This window comes from Naumovozyma castellii, chromosome 1 (genome assembly GCF_000237345.1).
Source record: "Naumovozyma castellii chromosome 1, complete genome".
In the NCBI taxonomy this organism is placed as follows: domain Eukaryota; kingdom Fungi; phylum Ascomycota; class Saccharomycetes; order Saccharomycetales; family Saccharomycetaceae; genus Naumovozyma; species Naumovozyma castellii.
In genome coordinates this window covers 703,462-722,921 of record NC_016491.1, presented here as the reverse complement: position 1 = coordinate 722,921, position 19,460 = coordinate 703,462, and the positions used below count along the sequence as shown (strand labels likewise).

Genomic DNA, 19,460 nt, shown 5'->3' with positions numbered 1-19,460 from the left:
TTCAAAATGGCAATCTGGAAAAAAATAGAAAAAATAGTCAACCAGAAATCTTAAATAGGCTAAACATCAGAACTACCAAGCCATTCAATTACTGTTACAGCTCTCCCAATTAACGACTTGCAGCCATAATGACAGCAGATAATGAATTCCATTTTAGTCTGCTCCGAGTTTCCATAATTCAACTTCTAAAAGCTGAAGGTTTTGACACGGCCACAAAAACAACAGTTAATACATTAACTGATCTCTATATTCGTTACTTAAACAAGTTGTCATCGGAGATAACGTCTGTGGCTCAATCACGAGGGGCTGCGAGTATTGCCATACAAGATATTTCACAAGGGTTCCAGAATTTAAGATTGTTTAACCCGATTAATTTGCTAGATGTATTTGATGAAAATCCAGCCAATTGGGAAATGGATTATGGATTTGAAAAATGGAAAGATATCGTGAGTTCAGATCCCCATTTACGCAATGATAGGCTGGTTGCCTTACCTGGTCCTGAAATATTTCAAGATGATTCCCTTTTGAAGGCTACTACTACATCTGCTGTACCAGGTTATATAAATCAATATAAGGATAATTCTGCCATGACAAATAAGGATGACCAAATCATTAAATTGAAGGATAAGGCAACTCAGGAAGAAGAAGAAGAAATTGAAGAGTTAATAAATAATGGTGTCCTAGATAATTGGATCGATGCTATTATAGCAAAACAGAGGTTAGAATTAAAATCAGGCTTAATCCAAATGGCCGCCACTAAAGAAGAAAGAATAGGTATACCACTTCCGGATGTTGTCGGCATGAACGAATCCGTACTGGGACCTAGCATTAATATTGAAGAGCCAAATACTGATTTGATACCGACACTAGACCAAGAAGACAATGACGACGATAATGAAAATATTGATTCCAAATTAAAACATAACGTACAGCAGTATATAAAGCTATTGCCCGTATCAAAACCAGAAAACCGACTGGAAAACATATCATTATCTTTCGAAAATGAGATCTTGAGCGAAAGTGAAGATGACCAACAACTCTCACCACCACCACCACCATCAACACAGGAGAAGAACGAAGAGGATACTCATAATACTGGAAGTCTGGCATTTAACTCCACCAATGAACCAACTTTTGCAGAAGTGGAAGATATGGACAATACTTTCCAAAGAAGAGAATCCATTGAGTATTGAAGCTCATTTTTTGTAAACGAAATTCTTCATGTCATGCATAAATAAAACCCTCAACATAATTTAATATATCGCATTCATTCTATCGTTTACATTATTTAATTTTTGTCAGTCAGAACAACATAGTTGAAGTAACATTTTAACATGAATACTACGAAAAGGTGTCTCTGAGTGGGTAAATTAACCTAAACCAAAACAATGGAAAGCTGGAATCCTTCTCAAACACAATATTTAATTATCATGCATTGTTATATGACTTAATCCATTTCCATTTTTATATTTAGAAATTACAAACTAATATACAACTCTTTATAAACAGTTCTGTGAATCATAACTTTCTTCTTGACTTGAACTTGTTATTATTCTTGAAGTTCTTACCAACTTTATTACCCCTTGATGAAATATTCCTCTTTGATCCTGCTGATTTCGAACGACCTTCATCATCACTGAATCCATCATCATCACCACCTCTGTTATTCTTCTTAAATTTTAATTTATTTCTTTGACCTCTAACTGGACCACTTTTAACTGCATCTAGATAGGCATTAATTCCGCTAGTGACAGATTTTAATGGGTCATCATTATCATTGTTTCCGCCCTTTTGACCTTTCATTATCAATTTACCTTCAGAATCAAAATCAAAAGTTTCGTCTTCCAAACGTTTCTTTCTTTGATCTTTACCGAATTTCTTAGGTCTAGTTGATGAGATGTGTGCCAAAGTTTCAGAATCTAACAAATCTAATGGATTTTCACCACGTTCAACAATAAATTGTTTACCACCGCGTCTCTTACCCCTCTTATCATTATGGCCTTCATCGTTCTCAGCATCGCTACCTTCGTCTTCATTATCTGATGAACCATATACTGCTTCATCGAATGCGTTCATAAATTTAGATGCCTTAGAAGACCCTGGTTGGGCAGCTGATCCAGCATTTTCTTCACCCTTACGTTTACTTTTATTACGTGCTTTCCTGATGTTAGTCAAAAGCCTCTTGTCTTCTTCAGGGAAATGTTGTTCAATGAACTCATAACCAAATCTTCTAATCAATCTTTCAATTAAATGCTTCACTTTGGCTTTAAAATGGCCTGTATGTTCGTGAGACCAACGTAGTAATTTAGGTAACAATTCTGGGACCTTAGATCTCATTAATTCTTCGGGTAGACCCAAAATACACACTTTAGCAAATCCAATGGCACTCTTGACAATTTCACGAGAATTAGATGTCAAATATAATTCCACAGTGTCATAAATATCCAAGAGAACACTATTGTCTAATTGATCTTTAAATTCAAAAATCAAATAAGCATATGCGGTGATGGTACTACTAACCATATGTTGTGATTCACCAATTAAACCAGCAGAAATTATCTTAAAAAATTCCGAGATTGTTGATGGTTGGTCTGGTGTTGCAGGATCGTATCCTGGAATTTGACTCAACTTGACGATACCATTTGGTTCATTCATTTTCTTCCCCATAACAATCAAAGCTTCAAAGGCTAATTCTCTAGTCTTCTCATTAACATCTTTAGTACCCAAGATAATTTCAGCTACAATTCTAACGATAAAACCAAGATGATCCGATGGTAACATGTTAACAAGGGTCTTAATAGCTGAAAGTCTAGTTGACTTTGCTGAAGTTTGCACATTATCAGCGTTATCTAAAATTATCTTTTCAATGTCAGAAACGTAGGTAAGCACGGCAGCGTATCCACTTTCCAGCTCAGATAAACGTGTAATAATTCTGTAAGCTCTCTTTTGAATCAAAGCATCGTTGGATGAGACGGTAGTGCCAAAAATGTTAAATAAGGCAGCATAACTAGAAGGTGGTAAATATTTGGTCATACAAACAACCAAATCTAATAAAGTAGCGGTCAACTGTGGTTTACTTGATGCATTAGCAGATTCTTCTTTTGTCTGGGATTCAGATTCCATGGCGTTCTTTAACAGACCACAAATATTGTTGAAAGTGGTTTCCAAATCTGTAGATTTAGTAATCTTTAAATAGGCCTCAATGGTTTCTAAAATATAACCTCTCGATGTGGGAGTAGTTTGGGTATAGACGTTGAAAAGAACAGAAAGTAAATTAACAGATTTGGTTTGTAGATATTCAATGTTTTTGGTTGCTTCAGATGCAGGGAAACGTTGTTGCAACAATATATCGTCGGATAGGGCACCATTTGCGTAGGCTGAATTTGATTCAACAAGAACTCTTAATGCATGACATAATGTTGTTCTTAAATCTACTCTACTATATAAGAGTGAGGATAATTCAGCAGCAAATTCATCATTAAATGATTGTGGTAAATCTATTGGTAATTCACAGAAATGTGGTAAAGTAGACCAGAGTTGATCCACCACCGTTTGAAAGATTCTTAATTGGACGGATTCCTTTGGCAATGAGGCAAAACGTGATTCAAAATTTTGAATTAGTGGTGCTAATTCCTTAGAGAAAGTAGCCAACTTAGCATTCTTTGTATAATCTCTTAATAACGGTAATAACCAAGCTCTACCTGGTTGATCATCTGATGGATTGATTAGATTCAAAGGTAAAATTTGTAACACAAGTTCAGGACCCAATGCTGAGATGGATTCACCAATGACATTTTCCACTTCATTTCTGAATTCCAAAAAGGTATCTTCATTATTTCTCCATTGATCGACGATTTGTAAAGGTTTCAATAATGCTGGGTTAGATCTATATCTGACTTTTTTGAATGCGGAAGCAAGGATGGTTAATACATCCTTGGCACAATGAATATATTTTATTGATAAGAAATCTGTAATAATGTTTGATATTTCTTCAATAACGTCACCAACAGTTTTGAAAGTCTTTTCATCCATGACATCGTTAGGTTGCAATAATAACTCATCCTTTATCGAATCTGTTAGGATTGCAGAAAGACATTTGGCTGCGGCAGTGTAAACTTCTTGATGTTCACTTTGTAAGTAGGTAGCCATAATATGGAATACTTGTGGTAGCTTCAATAAACATTTCAAAGGTTGAGCGTTAGCATATGTGGATAACCCCTTCACGACGACGGCAATCCAAGCACCGGTCAAATGGGTGTCAGTATTGGCTGGCTTTAATGAAAAGATGGTATCTAACATTTTTAAATATTTATTCTCTGCTAGTCCTGACGATATGGTAGTTTCTGCCATTGATTGGAATAACTGTTCAAAACATTGGAATGATGCAGAGACTAGGAATTGATCGGGACTCTTGGTAATTTTTAATAACATATCACAAATATTTTCAATTTCTGTGGCAGGCCATTGACCTGATGAGATGATGGCAGCTATCAATCTTAAAGAACGAGTAATTTTACTATTGATTTCCTCAGAGACACCTGGAGATTTCAATTGTTTATTGGAAAGGGAAGACAATTCGTTAATGTTGTCATTTAAAGAATTGATGGCGAATTCTGCAATGAATGATGCTGCGACATGTTCCGCAGTGGGAGCCACAGGTGGATTCTTTAGGATATTAGCAACAGCATCCTGTGCTCTCTTTCTCACTTTTGGTCTTGGGTCTAGGGATAATTCCAATAGACCTTGTAACCCTCTCTTTGGTGTGACCGTCAAGTTATGAGTATTATTCCAAGCTTGCGCATCTTGAGCAATTAATAATGATTCTAGACAACCAATGGCGGATCTGATTAGTGGGGCGCCTGCCTTCTCATCGGTAATACAGGGGGCCACTTTGGTTAATATTTCAGTGAATTTGGAACTTAATAATTTCTTGGGAGAATAATGGAATATTATATCTAGTAAATAGGTAGCCGATGTTGCTAGTTGCAAATCTTGAATAGCATGAGTTTGAGGGTTCATGGCCTGATCCAAAAGTGACATGAATGAAATCATGTAATTGACGATATTCTTGGATGTGTCATTGGTGGCTTGATCCTGTATGTTTTCTTCCACAGCGGTAAGGATGATGGCTATATGTTTTTGATTTTCCAATTTGGAAGTTATTTGCAGTCTGATCTTAGAGAGTTTGTCCTCCAATTCAAGTAAGTGGGCAACCTGTTCTGCCTCCATTATTTATGTTAATTTGTGCGTGGAAGGATGCTTGGTTTTACGGAAGAAGAGACATATATCTATGTATCCATATACATTAATGTTATGTACAAATTTGAGATGAGATGCGATGAGTTGAAAATTTTTTTTTCAAAAACAAAACCCTAAATTTGTTTACCCGGTTAATAGGGTTAACACAAGCCCTATAGGGTTGGATGGTGACAATGTCCGAGTGGAAAGAAATAACGATATAAAGGGATCTTTATTCAAGAAGGTTTAAACGCATTATACCAAGAATAGTCGAACAAGTTATTTTGGACTAATCACTGTTGAATAAGAAGTTATTAGGGTCACGACTAACAAAAAAGCATTGGAAAAGAAAGAAAATACAACGAAAGAAGGAATGTCAGCTCAACAGAAAAGTAACATACTGTCAGATGAAGAAGAATTACTCAATGGCCTGGGAAGCCAATTGCTATCGCACCCTTCCTCCAATAACATGGCCCGTTTGAACAAAAGGTGGACCCACACAGTACCTAACCATAATGGGGGTCATCATCGAAGAGCCCGTACTATCGCGACTCCAACGTCTTCATTTACCGATTTGAGCAGACATCAGCAGCATCTCATCGATGGGGTCCATGACCCTGTAATCATGAACGATGACACTTTATCCCCCGGGCAGTTGTATTCTACGGATTCAGGAAAGTTATTCCATGCTGGAAGGATTCTTGTCGTTCTGGTAGGGTTGCCCGCCACGTCCAAGACGTTACTATCCGTGGCTATTACGAGGTATACTAGGTGGTTAGGTGTAAGGACTGAGTCGTTCCATATCTCCAAGTACAAGGCCGATGTGGATAAGGGGTCTGACTTGTCGCTGGATATCCAGTCTGCTGCACCCGTCACTGAAGAGGGGAAACAATTCAAGAAGACTATGATTAAGAGTATTGTGAGGGATATGATTATGTTTTTCATTGAGAATAGGGGCCAATTGGCAATATATGATGCTTTAAACATATTGGCAAGCGACAGAGAGGAATTGAACCGTGTATTTAGTAAATTGGGGGTGAAAGTACTATTCATCGAGTCCATAATGAATGATGCCGAGTTGGTTCATCGAAATATTGAAATGGCGATACAGTCCAATGATTATGTGGAATGTTCCAAAGAGGAAGCAATCGAAAGGTATATGAAGCGGTTGACCATTAATGAACCGCTTTATGAGACAATGACGAAGGAGGAGAAGGGGGTCAGTTTTATTAAGTATATTAATTTTGGTGAAAAATTGGTAGTCATGAATAACCAATATGGGTATTTGATTAACAAGATTGTGTTTTTTTTAATGAATTTGAGAGATAAGAAAGGGTGTGTGTATTTTGCTCGTTGTGGAACTAGTGACAAAGATAAATACATTGACGATGAGTATTTAAATGAGGAAGGGTTAGAATATTCCAAGTTACTTACAGAGACCATGCTACGAAGGTTAGAAGATAAGAAAAAGAGGGCAGAACAAGGCGATAAGGACGAAAATATATCTCCCCTGATTGTATGGACGTCGCCAAGAAAGAGAACATATGATTCCGGTAGATTCTTCTTGGAAAGAGGTATCCCTGTGACCAAGCGCAACCTATTAAAACAATTGAACCCTGGTGCAATAGCGGATCTAAGCAAGGACGAGATTAAAGAGAAATATCCTGCTGAATACAAGGAATCGTTGAGAGATCCATACCATTACCGATTTCCGAGAGCAGAATCCTACCACGACCTTGCAGTGAGGATGGAACCGCTACTGCTTGAACTGGAGCACACCAGCAACAACGTTCTCATTATCGCACACGAGTCCACCATCAGAGTCCTGTTCGGGTATCTGATGGCATGTACGTGTATCGAGGTGCCCAATCTTAAGTTCACGCGGGACCACATCATCGAGATCTCGTTCAGTCCCTTCTGCAACAAGGTGAGGAGGATATCGATCCCCGACGGGGCCATCAACTACGTTGTGTAAATAGCCATCTATATAGTAAGTAGCACGTCTGAATATTCTGTCCTGATATCGTTAAATGCCTCATCTGACTAAATTTCGCTTGTTAATCTCAGCCCACGGCGACGGTGTTAATACGTGTTAGTTCCGCGGAGCATCGCCAAGTGAATTCAATTAGTGACAATACGAACATGTTCCAATCACATACCTGCTTGGATCAGATCCATGACAAGCCCACCTTCGGAGTATATAAGACTGTATTGCAGGACCGTGCTGGTAAGGGACACTCGTGAACAAGTAATACACCAACCACTGCTATCTGGCTGCTCATCTGCTCGAACCGCCGCCACCCATGGACACAAACACTACTGCGCCCACTGTGGCAGATCAATCCTCGAATAGCGGGTCCTCACCGAATAATGTAAAGATAAAAAGACCCAGGAAGAAAGTGTCCAAGGCCTGCGCTAATTGCAGGAGAAGGAAGATTAAATGTACCGGAACGTATCCGTGCTCCAATTGCGCCGCTTACCAATGTGAATGCATATTCGATGATCTTAAAGAAGACTCATCAAATCCTTCTACTGTAGGGGGAACCACTCAGAAAGTGACCAAGACGAAACGAAAGTCTCATACTAAGAAACATAATGAAGAAGCAGCTTCACAGCAGTTGAAATTTGACGAGACAAATTCAGTTCATGTGGGAATTCTGCCCATTAATGGCTCTTCTGTAAATAATAATACTAATACTAATACTGATAATACAACTTTTGTTCCTACTACCCCTTGGAACGAGGGAGCATACGCTAATGAGGAACGTTTCAATGAGTCAGGTATTCAATTTGATTCTATCAAGAATGGTAATGTTCCTTTGAGATCAAGTGAAAACTTGCCATTGCTGGCGTCTCCGCTGGAATCCCGCGATGGAATCACAGAAGATTCAGAATTTGCATTCTCACTTAATGACCAGGAACAACAGAATAGCCAACTATCGGCAAGTAATGGGTTATATGAGGACGATTTGGGTATAAGAGAACAAATAGATAAATTTAGAGGCGCTATAAAACAATTGAAATCACTACCCGGTGATAATCCTGTCATACTGAAGGCAATCGAAACTATTAAGAAACAAATGGTGGAATATATGGATAAATGGGAACCTAAGATCAATTTAAACAATTCAGTAAATTCATCCAGTTTTGGCCCAGAGTATGATGATAAATCGATCGAAACTTTACTTATGAAAAACAAATATAGAGATAGAGTTAATTTAACAAGTTTTTCAGTGTTCCAAGGTAAAAATAATTTGAAAAACTCAGATGAAGACTCTGAATTCTTCTCCAAATTACCATTAATCGATGAAGTATTTGGGTTATACTCCCCCATTCAAACATTATCGTTGCGTGGGATTGGGTTCCTACTACACAGACATGTCATTAGTAAAGCATCTTCATTAAATATAGATTACTTAAAGGCAACAGTCTATATGATGTTAAGATTCTTCGATATTTGTTGCATATATCTTAACGAGAGTTGTTTATCAATTTCCAACCCATTGGAGTATTATTTACAAAGGAAAGATGCTCAATTTAATTCTCCAGTGATAAGAAGTCCTTCATCCTCTACAACAAGTCCCAAAGGTGCCAATAATAAGGATCAGGTCCTTTTTCTTTTATCTAAATTACCATCCACATTTCTTGAAAAATTAACAACAGTGACATATCCACAATTGGTAGCAACAATGAATAATGATTTGGAAATGTTCAGTCTCCTAATTAACATGTACTCTGCTCACAAAAATAATGTTGAAAAGTCAATGTTGAATATTACATCTCGTAATATGAAAGATCCATCCGCATTCAATGAAGATATCTATAATGATTCAGAAGTGGATGATATCTTACTAACTCTATGTTATAGTTATTATAATGCCACATTATACCATTTGGATGAATACAATTCATTGGAATATTTGGAAATATTGTTAGCCCTATTAGAACATCAGACATGGTTAGATGAGCATTACGGTCTGGAAAAAGTCTTAACAGTCGCTGTTGGATGTGCATACAAGATGGGTCTACATCGTTGGGAATATTATGTCGGGTATGATGAAGTTGTGGCAGAAAGGAAAAGATTATTATGGTGGAGATTATATCGTTGTGAAAAATTTTACTCTTTGAGAACAGGTGAATTGTCTTCCATCAATGATGAAAAAATGAATTGTCTATTGTTTAAAGAGTTTAGAGATGTTGGATTTGTCGATCACAAAGATTTTATACAGAGAGTTCAAGATGTATCTAGAAATGAAATTTTTGATAGCATGTCCATTACTTCACTCAGAGACTATGGTGAATGTGCCCTATTCCAACTAACAAGTGAATTTTTTGCAAATGTATTATATTCTGAACATTTCACATCCATAAGGAACTCAGCTAAACCTCTATGCTTAAGAGTTAGACTACTCAATGAAGTCTTTGACCAAATTGACATATTAAAGGCCAATTTTGATAAAGTCAAAGAGCAAACATATAAATTATTTGAAATTGTAACTGATCAATCGAATCCACGCTATTCTAACTTATTAAAGGAAGATGTACTTGTGGCGACAAATCATGTCTTGTTTCAAGAACACATGTTCTGTACAATTCTAAGTTCTGCTAATAATTTGATTTCTAGACTATCAGTTTGGCCAAGGCCACAAATAGTTACAAATAGATTGAATGACTATGCCAATGAACTTTACAAAACGTGGGTAGGGATGGGGAAACTTCTCGTCACTTTGGAAAATGATTATGCTGTTTGGCGAGGGATGATGCCATATTTGATAGTGTTTTTATTGACAATTACAAAGACTTTTAATGACTCCAATTTTTTCAAAGAAGAAGATCTTTTGACAAATTTAAGAATCTTCAAACGTTTGGAAAATCTTTTCCTATACCTCGAAAGTGATTCCAACAAGCAAGTTTTAACCTCTCGCACTTTGAAGGGATTTTCAAGAAGTTTTTCATTGTCCATAATCCTTACTCGTATTTTATTACTCGATTTTATGAGTAACCATAATATATCAGTGGAAGACCTGAAAAATATAATAATAATCAATGGTGCCGATGTTGTGGATTTGATTGATGTTATCCTTGATTATAAATCCCATATATACAAATATCTTTTAGAGGCTGTTCAAAAATCGGGACTTCACTTAAATGTCAAGCAAATGTTAGAGAATGATAAAAAATTCATGAATTTGAAAAAGATCCAATCACTGAAGGAAAGTTCATTTGTGAATTCCAATGAACCTCAAATGCCAGTTCCAATTCATTACAACGCAGTTAAATTATATCCTGCAACCTTGTTACAACCAATCTCACCAAGTAAAAATATGAGCCCCACTGATCACCCTCCTCTACCATCAATAAAGACAATAACGACGCCAAATGTAATGAACACGTTGTCACCTTTAACTACAACGTCCCCTCAGGCTCGTTCACCCCAGCCACCACAGGAATTATTATATCAATTACCAGATCAAGAATTACAAGCGGAAATACAGACACAAACTCCATTCTTATTTTCTTCCATTGATAATAATCCATCTAAAAGTTACAATCTGGGGACACTAGAAGAATTCGTTAATAACACAGATTTAAACGATTTGTACAGTGTCCTTTGGAATGATAATATTCCGGATTCATATCAGTAGATCAAACAAAGTGGAATAACTCCCACTTTGATATATGGCAACTTGTTTATAAACTATATAACAATTCAATAACTATTCTTACCTCGATAAGTTACTTACTATTAACAACAATTTTTTTTACGTAACGTTAAATATAGCCACGAAAATTCAAGAATTCACTGACTTTTGTATTTCCATTCTTGGTAACAATTTGGTATTATGCCTTTGACAAGAGTCCGATTTTGAAATTTCAAACTTAAAGACTGATCAATCCAATGGGAAAACTAGCAGAAATAATTCCCTCGAACAATACTTTCTGTATATCTCTAAGTAAACTAGCTTCTTCTCACAAGTCTCCCTCCTTACTCATTTGCTTTTAGTTTATCTTTGAAGATTAACAAGGAGATGGTGCATACATCCAATGGCAAAATCAAAAAACTGAGATCATCTAGAGCATGTTCAAATTGCAGGAGAAGGAAAATAAAATGTTCGGGAATCCAACCATGCCCCAACTGTGAAATATATGGTTGTCTTTGTGTCTTTGAACCAGTCAATGGAATGACACCCATGAATTTCTCGAGCAAACCTAGCGAGACTGAGTTTCATCATGGAAATTCGATGCATAGCGTTAAACCAAAAACTGAACCATCACATGATTTGATCACTTTGGATAGCGTAGACTATTACTTTAGAACTGAAAATCTACTCACAACTCCGGTATTTTTAATCTCCGGGAATGATGGCCTTTACAAAGATGACTCTGAGAACCAGAAATGTTTAATTGAATTACAAACGATCTTGAAGCAGCTACAAGATCTCCCCGAATCAAATCCATTGGTTTTAAATATTAAGCAGAATGTAACATCTCAATTGCAAAAATTACTTAATAATTGGGAACCGCAGATAGATCTATCCAAACTACAAGAAGTGGTTCAGAATACCGAAAAGGATTCTAAATCGATAGAAACTGAATTAATGAAAAATAAATATAGAGATAAGGTTTGTTTAGCAAGATTTGCCACATGGTCAGACTCGACCGTAGGTTCAGATTTTAACATAAATTCTAATCCTATATTGTCACAAGGTCCCAGTGTGGAGGTCGCCAGAGGACTTTTTTCACCAATCCAGGTTTTTTCCTTACGAGGTATAGCCTTTCTTCTTAGGAAATATCTTTTGAATATAAATAATATTAAGAACTCTTACTCTATGAAAGAAACTGTTTATCTTATGCTGAGGATTTTTGACATAGGCTGTTTTCAAGAGAATGAACAGTGTCGCTATTTTGGTAACCCCCTCGATGTATACTTAGGCAAGTGGCAAACCATTTCTATTCCAGAGAATTTATCATCATCAATTGCTTTGCCTAACTCGATGACAGAGATGGAGAACAATTTGGTCTTCCGAATTATTATGATGTTTCCACAACCTTTCACGACGGAAATCACATCAAGTACTCTTCACGATTTATTATATGCATCACAGAATAGTGCTGTAATGTTTTCACATGTAGTCAAAATGTTTTCCATCAATAAAACGAAATTTGTGAACTTTTTAGTCCGAATCACGAAAGCAAATTATAAAGTTTTAGAAAGCGATGATAATACCTTCCGATCTTTTTGTCAGCTTGATGATCAATTACGAACACTATGTTACCACTATTTTAATTTGACTTTGAACAACAGAGAAATTTGCCTTACTTTAGAATATTTAGAGACACTGCTATCATTGTTAAAAAATATTAGATCTTCCAAACAACTTTATAGCTTCGAAAGGATGCTAAATGTGGCACTAGAGTGCGCAAAGCACATTGGTCTTCCTCGTTGGGAGTATTATGTTGGTTTGGATGAAATTATTGCCGAAAAAAGAAGAAAACTATGGTGGGAACTGTATTGTTTGGAGAAACATTTATGTCTTCAAACTGGGCATATTTCTTCTATAAATGAAACATTTATGACCTGCCTCTTACCTCAACAGTTTATCAAAGTTGGTCTTCTGAATAACAAAGATCTGTTAACGAAAATAAACTCCGTTCCTCAACAATTGGTAAATTTAATGTCTGTGCAGTCACTGGCATTCTATGGGAGATGTGCAGCTTTACAGCTAGTTGGTCACTTTCAAAGGAAGATATTATATGCTGATAGATATACTTCCATCCAGAATAGTGCAAAGCATCCTATTTTGAGAGCAAGACTTTTAGAAGAAACCTTTAAAGAATTTAATGAAGGTAAGAAGGCACTTAATTGTCTAAAGGGTCAAACTATGCGATTATTTACAATTGCTAATATGGATAGCTCCTATGCTAGGTCTTCGGATATCTCACAAGAAGATTCTGAGATTGCGAAACATTTTGTATTTCTCTATGGCAATATACTGTGTGGGATATTGGCTTCATCTACCAATATTGTATCAAGATTGACAGAGGAATGTAAAAGAAGAGAGATGGCAGCTCCTTTAAGTAAGGCTGGTATTGAACTTTATAAAGTATGGATCGAAATGAACAATATTTTACTTGGCTGTGAAAGTGATTATAGCATTTGCCAGCTGCTGAAATACTACCAGCTTGTCTTTATTTTAATAATCACCAAAGCCTTTACAATAGGCGACTTAGTGACTAAGGAAGATGTTATAACAATTTTAAGGGTTTTTAAGCGGGTTCACAATATTTCAATTTTCCGTAATAATGAAGAAAATGAAAAGGTATTCAAGAGTGAATCCTACAAAACTTTTTGTAGTGAGTTTTCAGTCTTGGGTACAGTTACTAGAATGACTTTAATTTCATATATGGATGAGGAAAAAATTGATGCAGATGGACTGAATTTGATTTTATGTTCTGAGGCCCCAGATATCGCCGATATTCCAGAACTAATCTTAGACAGTAAAGCTTACACATTCAAATATCTATTGAAACCAGTTGAAAAATCTGGTCTACATCTAAGAGTAAAGAAAATGATAGAAGATGACACTCATTTTCATTCAGAGGAACTTAAAAGACGAGAACCTTTTATCAAAAAGCTCACTGAGTCTATCAGTGATATACCTTCAACCATAATAAATTCGCCCTCCAATGCCAAGACATTCAACCCTGACATTAACTTTGGTAAACAAGCAGATGGTACTTTTATGTCTCCTTTACCTCAACTACAAAATGGTAATCTCAGCGACTTGAAGAAAAAATCGATGGTCGGTGAGTTGCAGGATCCTACCAAATCTCGTTCTAATGATAGTAATCTTCCAACCTCTGGCTTTAATATTGGCACTTTGGATGACTTTGTCAATAACACAGACTTAAATGATCTATACGACCAATTGTGGAGCAACCAAGAATGGGATACGTTTTTATAACTTGAAATGTTGTATTATATGTTCTATAATTTTAATTATGTAGCCATTTATAACTATAGATATATGCAGTTATTATTACATGATCGTAACCTAATAAGAGTCCATTTTGGAAACAATTGTCCTGTTAGTCAAACCCGACAGGTAAGATGAATATAAAATTATTTTCGTGTCAGACCGACGCCAAATCCGATACCAATTCCTGCAAAAATGCATAATAGTTCTATACATCCGAGAACTAAACATAGATTCTTGAACCATGTTAAATCAACATCCCAAATGAATCCTTTATACAAGCCAAGTCTATGTTCCTTGTTCATAAGCATTCGCATGAGTCTATAGTTGGAAATGATTGGATTTTTTACCGCAATAATAAAAAATGATGGTGGAACAAGCATACAACAAAATATGACAAGCAAAATCCTCTGCCACGAGTATATTTGAAAAAATTTGAAGTTCTGTGAGTCGAAAGAAGCTACAGACGAATTATCAATTTGTTGCTTAGGTATGTTCTGTTCAATGTCATTGAAATTTTTATGATTGTAATGCATTTCTTCGGTTCCGATGTGTTTATTATTACGTTCTATGGTCATATATGCATTTCCTATTTGAGATTCGGGGGGTGGGTGTTCTGTTTCTTGGGGATGTTCCACTTTTACGGTTTCAACAGGATTTTCTTTGAATTCTTCGTTCCCTTCTTCTTGGCGTTGGTGAGTAAGTTGACTCTTAGAAGTAGGTTTTGAAGGAGAATAAAATTCCTCTAGATGCATTGATGGTGTCATTCTCCATCTACTTGAACCAGATATATCCCGTAAGATTGGAATACTTTTTATTTTTTTCTCATGGGAATCGTGGTATATGTCATCCTCTTTTCCCTCTTCATTAAAAGTCTCTTCAGCACCGCTCTCTGGAGTTACGGCTAAATTTGATGAGCCAACATATTTCTTGATCTTAGGTATAGAAATATGGTTACTTAGCAATGAGGGACTATGTGGGATGGCGTAAATTCTTTTAATGTCTGTCTGTATTGAAAGTTGGGATAAATCAGCTTCTCCTGAAGAAACGGATGGTTTTGATGCCATCTTGAAGTTTTGAGGTATGAATCGTTCATCATCTTCATTAGTATCATCCTCATCACCTCCAGGGTCAAGGGTGTTATTCAAATTATGACTATCCAATGAGAGTGATACCTTGTGTGTATGGGAATATGGAGATTTCATTTCAAATTTCAATAGTTTAACAGCTTCTTCAAGGATTGGTTCTATAGTATTATCATAAAGGATAGTTGATGTATATGAAGGATCCATGTCAGTTGAGTCATTATTTATCTTTGTCGGAGTCGTCGGCGAATTGGATTCTCTCCTATTGTCGATATGATGAGTTGTTGGAATCGTTTGTAGGTGTTGTGGACCGCCTCTATTATAATTAGATGACAGTTTCGATGAACAGTCACTACTATTACGTTTAGATGATTTAGCAGGAGATTCTTCAACGTTCATCAGTAATGCTGTGGCTATTGTCCCCGTACTGCTATGCCTCTGAGACGATAGTATTTCTTGCCTTCTTCGATCCGCAAGACTGGAATGCTGGCTTTGGTTTCCGCTACTTCGTTTTGAATCAGTAGTGATGGATGCATGCTTGTGTTGTGGATTGGATTTATCAAAGCTACTTCGTATGGGTTGAGTCTTGTTAGGATCAATAATATTATATTTCGTTGTATTGGATGTTGTTCTTGATGTGACGTCCGCTGGAGCACCATTGATAATGGCATGTAATTGTATTTCAGAGAATTGTTCGAGAGCTGGGTTTCGTCGTATATTATTAGAAAATCTGAGGTCCTGTGATAGCGATGTATCAAATTTTGATGACTCTATTGTTTCTAACGAATCTTCTTCATCATCATCATCGTCATCATCATCATCGTCATCATCATCATCATCACTTCTAGAATGCGCTAGGAGCATATCAGAAAATCTATTTTCATCAATAAATACTGTGTAACCACTAGCTCCCGTATTACTATCAGCATCTTCCGTTTGTTCGATGAATATGGACCTCCTTGACTCGATATTTTGATCATTAACGGAAGGGAATGTTTCATGGGAAGATTGAAACTTTTGCGATGAACCCGCAAACGGCATGAGAAAAATGTATTTATACAGAAGGTTAACTCTGGGCTCTTGTAAATAGAATGGAAAGTATATTAAATGCGTTGGTTGGATGTTAAATAAGCTGTTGATTTTGCTTTGGCAATGAGCAGTTGAATGAGACACGAAAAAGGATTGGCAGTTTTCGTTCTCGATAGTTCAACTCAAATTGTTTCTTCCCAGTTTAGTAAGATCAATTAATACTCTCGTTACTTGCCTTTTAGATTGATGCACCTACTTACCTTGAATGGGCTAATCCTTTATCTTTTGATAGCCTTTTTTTTCAAAATTTAGAGGTTTCTTTGTTTACTATTTACTTTCCGCACTTTTGCTTCCGCGCGTCAGAAAAGGACAGCGACACGAAAAATAAAATCGTGTGATCCATCAATGAACGAGAGAGTTATGCTATGGCGGGCTACGTAGTATCTATGTCTTCAAGCTGTAATATCTATACATTCCACGCTCAATGTTCCCAAAGACTTTAAATTCATTCACTAGCTCGAAATGGATTCTGTATCTTTCTGTCATCACCGGATCGTTCCTGTTGTAGATGTATTCTTCTGGATGATCGTAATAATAATCTGTTTTCAATTTCTGCTGTCTCTTCAACTTCTTTGTCATGATACTCACAGTAGAAGATGTATTAGAAAGTGGTGGTCTCATAATGCCCAAAATATTATTTTCACTGTTGTTATGTGGTGGCGGCCATAATTTGGAGCGGGAATTTGTCATGGAACGGGACCTTAACAGACTTAATTGTGATCTTCTTCTTTGCAGTTCCGGGTTGTTCAGATATTCATCATCATTTTCCTGAGGTGGTCCCTGGATGGACAGAGATTGTAAATTTTGAATGGATCTATCCCAATACAACCCATTTCTTAAATCGACATCGATATCATCTTCTGCTTCATTTTCTACAATTATAGTATCATCATTTCCCGAGGGAATAGTAGCTGTACTTTCTTCGTTAATGGAATGCAGTGTATTTGAGATTTGTGGAGTTATTGTACGTGCGTCGCTTTCATACTCTATATCTTCGCTATCATCATGAATAATCCTCCACCCACCAGGTGGTAGTCTTGGAGTGATAATTGGTTGTGGTGTATCTCCAAAAGTTATTCCACCATTTCTAGTCAAGAATTGTGATATAGGAGGTTTAAAGTCTCGATATGACAAGTTTCTTCTAATATTGCTTTGTGAAACGATACCGCAACCTAACATAATCTTTGCCTGTGCAAATTTCAAAAAATCTGGTTGTTTAACAATTTCAATAATCTTGTGTCCATCAGAGTCATATTTAATCATATTTGACATTTGGAATAAATCGGCACGGTTTAAATATTTGTCAGTCTTGTAAATCCAATACCTTCTTCCATAGGACGAATCGATATAACATTGCCATTTCACTGGTTCAGCTTTTTGAGAATCTCTCAACATGGAAGAACGAGAATTGAAATCTGTATGATATTTCATTGCTATAATTTCATGATTCGGATTTGATTTTTCAATTTGTTGCCATGCATCAAATGAGATTTCGTATGCCATTAGTGATGAGGAACATGTAAATAAAGTTGGATCCTGGATGGTCCATTTGTTTATTTGTGGATTATTTGAGATATTTAAGAATTTCAAATGTTGTTCTTCCAATCCTGTCACTTCACTTACTTCTTCATATTCATTGGGGGAAAGGAATTCTACTAATTTTGAAATGGAAACGTTATTACCTCTAATGCTTAAACTTTTCAAATGTGGGAAATTTATCTTTATAAATTGTAATGTATCTTGACATGGGTAATATTTTTGTACATTTACTTTGCTTTTGAATGATTTGATAAATGATGCCTGATGTAATGGTAATCCACCAATATTTAAATACTGTAATGTCTTATTATGACCATGTTGACATAATTTCTTTAAGAGGAACATTGTATGTACGTCATTCCAAACAGTGGAATGATTCGAGATGCAATTTAAATTCAACCATTCTAAAGTGGTGGAATTGTTTTCATCAGTGACACATGGATGATTACTAAAAAATTCCAATATTGATCTTGGTGATAATTGAAGACATGAGGCGAGGGAAAAATGAGTAAGGTTTTTCAAATGTGGTATTTTATGCAATAACACTTCATCATCAATGGAAGTATGGGATAAATCTAATTTTTGTAATTCTGGTAACATCTGTAATACTCTTCCAACGACAAAAGAGGGTAAATCTGTACAATCATTCAATCCAAGACATGTAATTTGATAATTAAATTCTAATGGTTGTATTTGATTTGGATCTACTTCTTCTCCCTCTTCTCTATCTTCTTCTTCATTGCTATTCTCCGCCCGTGGATATAATCGTTCCAGAGCATCGATAAGACTTGTCGTGAAGGATGGACCAGAGCATCCACAGAAGTCTAGGACACTTAAATTTTTCCCCGGTTTAAGAAGGAAATATATAATCTTGTCATCCAAATCATCTTGAATCTGTTCACATGCCAGGAACTCTCTTAAATTTGCCCTTGTCAATTGCAAGAATTTCAAAAGGGTTTCATTAGTTAAATTTTTAATCATCTTATTCATCTCACCTGTTCTACCCAACCCAATGGAGGTCAATTCTTCAAAATCAGCCACTTGAATGATGTTTCTCACCTCCTTGTGAGTCTCGATGGTTTTTAAAAGATGATGGAATCGTTTGGCTGTGGTAAAATTGCAGTATTTGTAGATTAGCACTTTGCAAATGTGATAGAAGGCTTTGTTCACGGTGAGGTTACTTCTTAGAAATATTCTTAAATTCTCGTTAAACTTTTCAGAAGTCCCTGGATGGTCATTATTCATGAAATCATTGAACTGGTAGGTGAGAATTTGGTATACAATCTCTGTAGGCATCGAGGATGACGAGACATCTTGGTGATCTCTGTTTGTAGATGTGAAAAGACGAGGGGCATCTACTGATAGTTCAGTTGGTGGCGGGAATCTGGGGGGTACAATTTGCATTTCCTTTCTAAACAGTTAGTATTGGAGGTCAACTATAGGAATATCTCCTGAACTGATGGTGCTGTGTCGTTATGGAAGCTGTTCATTGTTTTCCTTCAATGTAACATTCTGGATGAATGCTTAGTAA

General features: G+C 36.3%; 7 protein-coding genes across 7 annotated transcripts; 4 read left to right on the top strand and 3 right to left on the bottom strand.

The window, feature by feature from the left end:
- Positions 1 to 128: 128 nt before the first annotated feature.
- Positions 129 to 1,193, top strand: TAF3 (Taf3p; the record flags this gene model as incomplete). Its single annotated transcript, XM_003673260.1, has 1 exon — positions 129 to 1,193. The coding sequence occupies one exon, from the start codon at positions 129 to 131 to the stop codon at positions 1,191 to 1,193; it is 1,065 nt and encodes a 354-aa protein (XP_003673308.1).
- A 325-nt stretch (positions 1,194 to 1,518) lies between these two features.
- On the bottom strand, positions 1,519 to 5,229 carry RRP12 (mRNA-binding protein RRP12; the record flags this gene model as incomplete). The annotated part of the gene is made up of 1 exon (XM_003673259.1): positions 1,519 to 5,229. The coding sequence occupies one exon, from the start codon at positions 5,227 to 5,229 to the stop codon at positions 1,519 to 1,521; it is 3,711 nt and encodes a 1,236-aa protein (XP_003673307.1).
- A 382-nt stretch (positions 5,230 to 5,611) lies between these two features.
- NCAS0A03590 (bifunctional fructose-2,6-bisphosphate 2-phosphatase/6-phosphofructo-2-kinase) lies at positions 5,612 to 7,213 on the top strand (the record flags this gene model as incomplete). The annotated part of the gene is made up of 1 exon (XM_003673258.1): positions 5,612 to 7,213. The coding sequence occupies one exon, from the start codon at positions 5,612 to 5,614 to the stop codon at positions 7,211 to 7,213; it is 1,602 nt and encodes a 533-aa protein (XP_003673306.1).
- Positions 7,214 to 7,541: 328 nt separating this feature from the next.
- Positions 7,542 to 10,883, top strand: NCAS0A03580 (Zn(II)2Cys6 transcription factor; the record flags this gene model as incomplete). Its single annotated transcript, XM_003673257.1, has 1 exon — positions 7,542 to 10,883. One exon carries the CDS (start codon positions 7,542 to 7,544, stop codon positions 10,881 to 10,883), a length of 3,342 nt encoding a protein of 1,113 aa, XP_003673305.1.
- A 384-nt stretch (positions 10,884 to 11,267) lies between these two features.
- NCAS0A03570 (Zn(II)2Cys6 transcription factor) lies at positions 11,268 to 14,204 on the top strand (the record flags this gene model as incomplete). Its single annotated transcript, XM_003673256.1, has 1 exon — positions 11,268 to 14,204. One exon carries the CDS (start codon positions 11,268 to 11,270, stop codon positions 14,202 to 14,204), a length of 2,937 nt encoding a protein of 978 aa, XP_003673304.1.
- A 158-nt stretch (positions 14,205 to 14,362) lies between these two features.
- On the bottom strand, positions 14,363 to 16,342 carry BUD8 (Bud8p; the record flags this gene model as incomplete). Its single annotated transcript, XM_003673255.1, has 1 exon — positions 14,363 to 16,342. The coding sequence occupies one exon, from the start codon at positions 16,340 to 16,342 to the stop codon at positions 14,363 to 14,365; it is 1,980 nt and encodes a 659-aa protein (XP_003673303.1).
- A 432-nt stretch (positions 16,343 to 16,774) lies between these two features.
- Positions 16,775 to 19,333, bottom strand: LUG1 (Lug1p; the record flags this gene model as incomplete). The annotated part of the gene is made up of 1 exon (XM_003673254.1): positions 16,775 to 19,333. The coding sequence occupies one exon, from the start codon at positions 19,331 to 19,333 to the stop codon at positions 16,775 to 16,777; it is 2,559 nt and encodes an 852-aa protein (XP_003673302.1).
- Positions 19,334 to 19,460: the final 127 nt, after the last annotated feature.